This window comes from Lycium ferocissimum, chromosome 10 (genome assembly GCF_029784015.1).
Source record: "Lycium ferocissimum isolate CSIRO_LF1 chromosome 10, AGI_CSIRO_Lferr_CH_V1, whole genome shotgun sequence".
NCBI classification, from domain to species: domain Eukaryota; kingdom Viridiplantae; phylum Streptophyta; class Magnoliopsida; order Solanales; family Solanaceae; genus Lycium; species Lycium ferocissimum.
This window is the reverse complement of record NC_081351.1, coordinates 39487886-39498065: the sequence shown is the minus strand read 5'-3', so window position 1 is coordinate 39498065 and position 10180 is coordinate 39487886. Positions and strand designations below refer to the sequence as shown.

Below are 10180 nucleotides of genomic sequence, written 5' to 3'. Positions count from 1 at the left end.
CGTGTTAATTTTTTTTTAAAATAAAAATAAAAAATTAAATTTTAATTTAAAAAATGAATTTTAAAACCCGTTTTTTTTTAATTTGAAAATTTGATTTTTTTAAAACCCATTTAAAAAAAAAAAACTAAAAACATGGATTAAAAAATTGAATTTTCTTTTAAAAAAGTGATTTTTAAAACCCTTTTTTTTAAAAAAAATTGAAAATTTGTTTTTTTTTTAAAACCCGTTTTTGAAAAAGAAAAAAAAACTGAAAAATGATTTTTTTTTAAATATGGAAAAATGGATTTGTTAAAAATATGGAAAACTTGATTATTTTTTTAAAATGTCTTAAAAAATCTTGATTTCATTTTCTTAGGACACTTTTATTTTTCAAATAAAATCCGGAAAAATGTTTTTCTTGCCAAAATGTGAAAAAAAACTGAATTTTTATAAAAATTTGAAAAAAATTAATTATTTTCTTAACATGTGGAAAACCCGTTTTTTAAAACTAAATGTGGAAGACTAGATTTATTTTCAAATTTTAAGAAAATGCAGATTTTTAAGAAAAAAAAAATTAAGTTTTCCCCTTTTTTATGTTTCTCACTCTCTCAAAGAGAGTGAAACACACTCTCCTTGCCACATCAGCGTTTAGGGGGGTAATTATTCCATTTTAAATAAGTTTAGGGGGGTAATAGGGCTCAAGAAAAGGTAAGGTGTGTCGCAGCAATTTTGGGTATAGTACAGGGGGGTAACAGTGCCTTATCCCTTTTGCAAAATACATATTGTTTTCGGCTTTTTTAAAAAAAATAAATTTTAGTGTATTTTTTTTTAACTCAAACATACGCCACAAGTCATATAATAATTAACTCAAACAAATATTCTAACTCAATAATAAAAAAATACTAAAATATAAGTTAAATAAACGTCACACATTATCTGAATAGTAAATGTTAAATTAAATATGTAATTAAATAGCACAAGACATATTATATAAATTCTTGGAAGATTACGTAAGGAAACAACGATCGTACAACTTAGGAAAAAACATAAAAACCAACAACAACTATTGATTTCTGTCGGGGCATCGGTTCTTGTTATGACCTGTTTGCTTACACGTACTACACTTCTTAGCCATGTGAGTAGGAGCTATATCCATTTCATTCCTCCTTCTAGTTGTACTCCGCGCTCCTGAAGTTCGCTCGTATTTAATTTAACATTTACTATTCAGATAATGTGTGACGTTTATTTAACTTATGTTTTAGTATTTTTTTTATGTTCACATATATCACACATTTTTAGTTATTGTATGACTTTATTTGAGTTAGAATATTTGTTTGAGTTAATTATTATATGACTTGTGGCGTACGTTTGAGTTAAAAAAAAAAATACACTAAACCGTAAAATAATATATATTTTGTAAAACGTTGGTCACCCAACGTTTTGCTTACAATTTTTTTTTTTTGGTTTAATTAGTCTGACAGGTAAAAAAAAAAAAAGAATTGGGGTATAACGTAAGCCAATCCACAATTAACCCTTTTGGTTTATTGTGAAAAGGGCAACCCTTTTGATTTTTTTATTTTTTTGGGCAAATTAATGCCATTTACGCTCTGGACTCCTTTATATAGGACCCTTGCGAATGCTTTGCTTTCCCTACTACTAACTCTGTTGTTAAACAAAATACTTTCTCCCTCATAAGTATACTTGCTGCATCAATGGCTGCGTCAACATCAACAGCATATAACACGTACCCTTACCCATCAACACTTAATGTAGCAAATTTCGTAACCATAAAACTCTCTGATTCTTCCAATTATAGACTATGGAAAGCCCAGATGCTTTGCCTACTCCGGAGTCAAGAATTGTTTGGTTTTGTCGACGGAACCATCCAACCACCTAATGAGCATGGTAACGGAGCCATTGCAAACCAAGATTACTGCAAGTGGGAAAAAAGTGACCAGCTTGTTAAAGGGTGGATATTTGGCTCTCTGGCTAAAGAAATGCTTCAAAATGTGGCTGAGAAAGTCAGTGCCAGAGATGTTTGGTTGGAATTAGAGGATATCTGCTGCCTCAAATTCCCGGACGAACCTGAAGGTAAGTACGGAACTATCCCTACCAATGAGTATTTTCATAATAATTAGAGCGATTAGCTTGGCTAAGCAGACTATAAGTCGAGTAGACTACATATATACTCCCATAACTCCTCCAATAACAAAAACATCACTTAAGGATAAGAAGATGACACTCTGAAAATAAAGGCTACTTACTACGATATTGTATTGATACCATATATATGTTAACCAGAATTGGCAGAAGGTATGAGAGCGCAGCCAACAATTGATGAAAGCGTGGAATCAAACAAAGATTACAAGTACTACTTGCCACTGTATGAGGCATTGCTATGTGGGAACTTGAATAAAGCAGAAACATTCTTGATGATAGACGATGAAGAAGGTAGAGCTCAGAACACTTCCTCTTTACAAACTGCACTTTACGTTGCAATTGCAGAGAGGAACGACATAGAGGACTCGGTACCTTCAGAGAACAATGACAAATACTCTTTCATAGAGAAATTGGTGGATTTAATGGCGGATGATGATGGATTAGCCAAAAGAAACTGGCTCGGGGAAACGCCTCTTCATTATGCTGCTCGGTTTGACAACTTACGTGCAGCTGAAGTTCTAGTCAACAAAAACCCTAAATTGCCCCATCTTGCATGCTACAATGGTCTCTATCCGATTCATCTAGCAGTGGAATATGGATACAAATCTAAGGATTTGGTTCCTTATTTCTTCAATGTCACCGAGGATCCTGCTCCTTATACTGGTCGAGCTGGTTTTAGGCTGCTTTATAGATTAATTTGTTCGGAATTGTTCGGTGAGTTTACATCTGCTTACGGCAATTAAATTTGTCCTTTTAATTTGTGTTACTGTCTTATTGTCTTATTTCTTCGTTTCGTCGTTGTCTGTTTAATTGTTTTTAATGAAATTAATAAAGATTAAGAATTCTATATACTGGATGAAGGATAGCCAGATTGGACAATTTTGCACGCTAGCTGCCTTTGAAAGTTTGTTTCTAGTAAATATGGAGTAAAGCATTTATTTTGCAGATTTGGCCACGGATTTGATAGAAAGGTTTCCAGATTTGGCCAAATATTCAAATGAATCATCTCCTCTCTCGCTGCTGGCTACAAGGCCATCGGCATTCCATGGTCCACTTGATAAATACAAGATCATACGATTACTTTGTGAGTTTTAATCCCATCTATTAGTACTCTCTCTGATCAATCTATGCGACACTTTTCGCTTTTCGAGAGATAATTTGACTAAACTTTAAAGTCAAATTGATTTAGATTAACTCAATATTTTAACATTAAAATTTATATATTTAAAAATTACATGAAATGTATTATAAATTGTAACTTTTTCTCATGTATGTTGTTATTGTTGTTGGTCAAAGTTTATGCAATTTGAATCTCAAAAAGCGAAAAATATCACATTAATTAGGACAACGGGAGTACTACTTATTTTAGGATTGGAAAGTTCCTCAAGTTATCATTCCCTTAAAAGAGATAAAAAAGAATTAAAACAGAAGATCTTGTTCTAGCACCAGCATATTTGGATTTGCACCCGAAAGATCCGTTTCTCAGATTAACATCAAGGAGGTCCCAAACAAGCAAAAATGACGACGACATCGAGGATGCAGTAAATGAAAGACGAAAGAAAAAGACACGGTGTAGCAGTATGTTTTATATATCTTCCCTCCCATCACTCTTTCCCAATTCAAGGGCTTTGTGTTTTCTTCTACTAACATATATATTCCTAATCAGGGGCTGAGCCAAGTGGGAGCACGGCGGTTTATTTGAATATCTTTCAACTAATAATAGATATGCAAGGTTAATTTTATTTATTTATTTATGTATATATAGTAGAGTTCAAATTTTATATATCTTTAATGTAAATAGTTGTTTACACCATCAGATCATTCAGAAAATATTTTATTCGGAAAAGGTCAAATACACCCTTATATTTTATTTTATTGTTGAAGTTTATCCCCCACTATACTTTTTTATCATTCATATTCCTAACTTCTAATAAAGTTCTAAATATGCCCTTTAGTTTGATGAAACCGAATGTGTGGCAACTTTTAATTAAAAAACCCAACCCATCACTTTAAAAAAAAAAAAAAAAACCATACCCCACTCAAAACCCGTTCCATCCTATTCCAAATTAAAACACGACGAGGTTTCTATTTCCGGCCAACAGAAAGGGATAAGGACGGTGGTCGGCGTTGGTGGTGGAACCGCAACCAATGAAAACCGAACCACACCCTCCCTCGTTACCATGATTTCGTGCTATCGCCATTGTGCGACGGTGGCGGAACTCATCATCATCCGCATCTATTTTTTCATTGGTGAAGCCTCAAACTTTGGTCGTAAGAACAACTTTTAAGGGTGATTCCATTGGTGTCTCTCTTCTCCTTTTCACTCTCTCAACTTTAGAAACCCACAAATTCCTTACATCAAGAATAAAAACACCCAATTTCTTCTTCTTTAAATCAAAAAATGCATAAAAAAAAACCATAAACTGATATTCTTCCCACATGCATGCAATGAATGGGTTCGTTGTATGGAAGAGGAACAAGAGCTTTTTTTTTTTTTTTTTTTTCTAGAGATACTCAGTTGGGAAAATAGGATTTTTGATCAAATTGACTATGACCCAGTTGGAAATTCTGCAAAACCCAGTTGAGAAAATGGAATTTTTGATCAAATTGAGAGAGACCCAGTTGGAAATTGAGCAAAACCCACTTAGGAAAATGGAAACTTTGTTCAAATTGAGAGACCCCCAGTTGGAAATTAAGCAAAACCCAGCTGAAAAAATGGAAATTTTGATCAAATTTAGAGACACCCAGTTGGAAATTGGGCAAAACCCAGTTGGAAAAAAGGAATCTTTGATCAAATTTAGTGACACCCAGTTAGAAAACACATTGTTCATGTGTAGCAACAAACAGTGACGAATTGACCGACTGTCTGATTGTTTTATTAAAACCCTGTTTGGATGGTAGTTGAGCATTAGATTTTCTCCATTTTTGCTGATGAGAGTTTTTAATTCGGGCTAAAAAGTTTGCAGCACCATGGCAGTAGCTGAATTCCCCACTCCCCTCTGATGGCGTTTCCTCATTTTTGTTGGTTTATTAACGGAGTTGTACATGGGCGTGCAAAATCTCCGGTATTCGACAATTGCACTTTAAGGGTGATTCGTGGTTGTTCAATGAAAAAACATAGTGCTTTCGTGATGGTTTTATGGAGGAACACGGTGGTGAATAGGAGAATGAACTAGAAGGTGGTGTGTGGCAGCAGAGGGTGGTGGGTGAAAAATTAAGAGGGAAATGGGTCGGACCGGTGTTGGGTTTTGGGTCGGGTACGGGTTTTTTAAGTGATTGGTTGGGTTTGTTAATAAAAGTTGCCACGTGTTCATTCCATCAAATTGAGGGTATATTTAGAATTTTATTGGACGTTAGGGATATGAATGATCAAAAAATATAACGGGGAATAAACTTCTAACAATAAAACAAAGTAGAGGAATATATTTGATTCTTTTCCGTATTTTATTTACAGGGTAAGCCTCCTCAATTAAACTCATTCCTAAAAGATATTTCAAAGTCAACGAAATTAAAAAGGAAACAGAAAATTAAGTTACGGCTTTATGCATGGTGTCATGTACAAAGGATAACTAATACGGAGTAATCTGTTGCCACTGTGACGCAGAAGTTGCCTTTGCCATCTTTTACAATTTTTATGGAACATGGAAACTGCAAATGTCACAATTGTGGTATTCCCTTTTTTTTTTTTTTTTTTTTTTTTTTTCTGGCAATATATTAAGCATGTTTTTATTTAAATATGATAAGATGCCATTTTCTGAACAAAAACTGCATCGTCAGAAAGGATTGGTTCACGTTGAACCGGTCGAATAGTTTCACTCACAAATTTCCATCATATCAAATACTACTACAACAACAACATACCCAGTGAAATCCCATAATGTGGGGTATGAAGAGGGTAAAGTGTCCTGACCATACCCTTATCTCGGAAGATAGGGAGGCTGTTTCCGAAAAGATCCTCGCTTAAGAGAAATCACAACGAGAAAGGTTAGATAAGACAAAGCAGTTAAAAACAAAATGCAAATGAAACTAAAGAAAGCGAATAAGTCAAAATAGAGTAGTCTGAAAAAAGGAAGCAGTAGCTACCACGATAAATAAGATAATCAAGTAAAAACCACATATAGTAGCAAGAAACAAAGGACAATAGACTATAGATCGAAACAGCGATTACCTACTAGCCTTCTACCCTAATCTGAGTCCTCAAAAACCTCCTATCTAAGGTCATGTCCTCGGTAAGCTGAACCCATCATATCAAATACTGTATTTATTTATTATTTGATTTTTACATGTGAACTTATTGTTCGGGTACGACGTACGAGCTCTGTTTGAAAATAATGTTTTATCTTGGCTTTCATGATTTCCAGCCAAAATTTTTGGTTCCGAGAAGCCAGTTAAATTAGCAGAACGCCTTTGCCGAAAACTGGAAAATTTAAGTGAGGAAGAGATCAAGTCCATGGTTAGTGGTCCTCTCCTTGAAGCAGCACGTGTTGACAACTACAAGCTTGTCCGAATTATTTTACAAAGATTTCCTTCATCAGTCGATTATTGCAACAAAAAGAATGGGCAGAATATACTTCACATTGCAACAGAAAATCACAGCACACGCGTGTTTAAGATGCTCAATGGGATGAGTCGTCATCATTGGCACTACCTGATGAGTTAAGTAGATTCCTCTAACAACACCGTGTTGCATTTGGCTGGAAAACGTTCCCCTGAAAATGAACTAGATCAATATCGTACCTTTGGCGCGGCTCTTCAGATGCACGAAGAGTTGCTGTGGTTTGAGGTAATTCAATTTCTCTACTAGCTAGCTATATGTGATAGGTAATTTCTTTCGAAGTTTTTTCCGGCTAATGATCATTATACAGTCCAACCTCTATAATTATCATTCCTTATGACCGGCTGATCTTTTATGGAACCGATATCCATGTTATATTTTACTTTTCTATAATAGCATTCTACCTATAAAAGCAGTGACATTCATTATAGTGGTACACTCTTTATAAAATTACTGTCTATAACAGCTATACTCGAATATTATGCAATAGTATTACTTTTTGAGAAATATATTATGTATAAAAGTACAAGAGTTAACTGTCAAGTTCAACCTACTACTACTTGGGGTGAGATAGAAGATTCAACTGTTAAGCTCTTAGATAACCTTTAAGGAAAAATTATTGAATTCCCTTTTCCTGAAAGTTTGGACAAAACTTCGTCAATTCAAGCGTTATATTATCACTAAGAGACTGTAATTTATGAAACAACCTACAATTGTAGAATTCTTACGTTACGTCGGACTTGAAATATTTAAATTTTCAATTAATTTTAAATGCATATATTCCTTAGATTTTAATTCTTTATCGGTATGGTACAACTAGTTATAGATAGTAATTTATTACTCTTTTCAATGAAATATGAAGATCTCAATTATTAACAAACATTTTGTTTTCGTTTATGATTTAAAAAGTACATAAAAATAATTTTTTTGCGTACTTTTATTTATAACAGCTAAATGAGATCTTATATATCAAATGTCAATATACACCTCACTATGTTGCCATCATAGAGAGGTTTGACTGTATTAAACCTTTTTAAGACCATCTTTTAAGAAGGAAAATAGGAGGTTGAGGGCTAACTCACTTGGCGAGCTCCTTGTCTCCTATTGTTGAGGTGGAGGGCGAGGGCTCAAACTCCATCAGTAGCGTAGGTTTTTTTTTTTTTTTTTATCATGATGATGATGTAATTAAAAAAAAAAAAAAAAAAGGCAATCGTGCATGAAAGTTGGCTAACATTCTGCGGCTGCAAACTTTGACTAACATTTCTTTTCTATGTGGAGCCCGTTTGGATTGGTTTATACGTTGCTTATAAGTTATTTTTTCAAATTTTTTTGAGTGTTTGGGTACTAATTTTAAAGTCATTTTGTGCGTAAAATAAGTTTCAAAAAATAATTGAACCCGTTTGGCTTAGCTTATTTAAAGCGTTATAAAGTTTTAAACAACTTATAAGCCAAAAAAAATAAGTTAGCCTACCTAACTTTTTTTTTTGACTTATAAGCTATTTCCAGCTTATAAGCTGCTTATTTTAAGTCCATCCAAACAGGCTCGTGTTATATATAGGACGTGAAGAAGTTGGTACCGCCTTCTTATTATGAGCGTTTAAACGACGAGGGTAAAACTGCTCGTCAAGTATTTACTGAGCAACACGCAAATCTGAAAATAGAAGGAGAAAAATGGTTGAAAAATACAGCAAAATCCTACGTAATTCTAGTAGGGCTGATTGTTACCATTTCATATGCAGCAGCAATTACAGTTCCAGGTGGCATTAACAACAATAGTGGATATCCAACCTTCTCAGAAAACAAATATTTCCAGACATTCGCCATGCTTATTACAGCATCGCTCTGCGCTTCCTGCCTTTCCTTATTCGCGTTCGTTTCTATCTTAAATTCTCGTTATGCAGAAAAAGATTTTCTCCATTCTTTGCCTGGTTGTCTATATTGGGGATGTTGGGCTATGATTGTCTCCATAGATTCGATGTTGATGAGCTTTGTGTGCGCGCTGTATTTTCTGCACAAGGGGAACAAAATTTTATATGGTGGAGGGTTCATACTGGCTTCTTTAGTGCAAATAAAATTTCTTTATTGGCAAGGTAAACTATTAGTAAAGGCAACGCAGGCTATGGACTCGCTCAGGCGGCGGATATTGAAAAGATATAGGTTGAGTGAAGGATAATGCGGATATCCATATTAAGTCTATGTTGTATAAGACTGAATTTGCTATATACTAATAAAGAGAGATGTTTTTTTTTTTTAAAAAAAAAAAAAAAAAATTGATAAGCCAACTTACGTTGCTTTTCCTCACTCTCTTCGATTTTTTTTTTTTTTTTATTCATATCCAGAAGCTATAGTTTCTCACTCTTGCTATAGTTTCTTGCTGTTGGTACAATGTTTTTGGATGCTAAAATTGAAGATGCTAGAATTAGAAGACTCGGAATCAAACTAGGAATTTGGTACGAAGTTTTTGGATGATAAAACTGTAGATGCTAGAATTAGAAGACTTGAGTCAAACTTGGAATTAAATTACATTATATAATGTTATAAAAATACGAAAATATAATCGAAGAAGAAATGGCTTTGAGGCGTGAAGAATCGACTTTCCTTAAAGAGGTATTGCCTATATACAGATTAGGAAAATACAAGCAATTTCCTTCGGGATACAACAAAGCCCTGATTATACCTGCAGATTTTTCTATATGCTACTTCAAGAGTGTCCCTATATTTATAGAATTTGAGAGGTGACTTTTCAGAATAATCATGTCCTTTCACAAACAGGTGTGTCTATTTAATTTAAGACCTCTTATATTACAAACTATCTAACAATCCCCCACTAATTTATAATATTTCTTATAATATTATGCAAAACGGAGAGTATCTTATAATATATTTGAACTTTCCACTAGTGTAAATAGTTTAAAGTTCTAAGAAGTTATTGATATCTTTAAAGATTTGAACCACAACTCTATGTGTCAAAATTGAAAATATCACACACATAATATATTTAATAGCTTAGAAAACCAAGTATTTGCTTTAGCATGTTTATAACCATGTGCTCATCCTGATTCCATGAACACTTACAGGACCAATCCTCTAAGTCTTGGTTTGAAATGGCACCACTTCGATATTCATATAAGTGAAATTAGCTACTATTTCCCTGCTGTTGAAAACATTTACTAATTTCATTAAGATTAATACAACTTCTTCTCGTAACAGTTTGCACTATGGAGGTTGCCACTATGCCCCTGTTATTTCAAGCATTTAACAACTCCTTAACTCTTCACATAACAATATGCAAAGATATCAGAATCAAGGCTCTTAAAAAGGGGGCTCGTGCTTTAGCAACACAAAGTAACTTGTTATTACCCATTGAACTTGTATTGTTAGAGTGTATACTAACTCAAAGTTGGGTTCCCATTACTTGTGTTTAGTATAAGGATTTTAGCCGTATTCTCTTAGCATTAATTTGTACTGCATTTCTTCCAAAAATAA

The 10180-nt window shown here is 33.7% G+C and overlaps 1 protein-coding gene across 2 annotated transcripts; it reads left to right on the top strand.

Annotated features, from left to right (window-relative positions):
* Positions 1–1606: 1606 nt before the first annotated feature.
* Positions 1607–8798, top strand: LOC132035423 (uncharacterized). Of its 2 annotated transcripts, none has more exons than XM_059425697.1 (6): positions 1607–2070; positions 2293–2853; positions 3086–3223; positions 3806–3871; positions 6501–6922; positions 8253–8798. In XM_059425697.1, exons 1-5 carry the CDS (start codon positions 1692–1694, stop codon positions 6797–6799), a joined length of 1443 nt encoding a protein of 480 aa, XP_059281680.1. In that variant the 5' UTR covers positions 1607–1691; the 3' UTR covers positions 6800–6922; positions 8253–8798. The 2 variants fall into 2 exon arrangements, with proteins under 2 accessions (XP_059281680.1, XP_059281679.1); XM_059425696.1 differs by having other exon boundaries at positions 2290–2853.
* Positions 8799–10180: the final 1382 nt, after the last annotated feature.

Coding starts and splice junctions, on each gene's coding strand:
- LOC132035423 (XM_059425696.1), top strand. CDS start 1,692: ATGGCTGCGTCAACATCAACAGCATATAACACGTACCCTTACCCATCA. Junction 2,854..3,085: donor AATTTGTTCGGAATTGTTCG/GTGAGTTTACAT, acceptor TTTATTTTGCAG/ATTTGGCCACGGATTTGATA. Junction 3,224..3,805: donor CAAGATCATACGATTACTTT/GTGAGTTTTAAT, acceptor ATTCCTAATCAG/GGGCTGAGCCAAGTGGGAGC.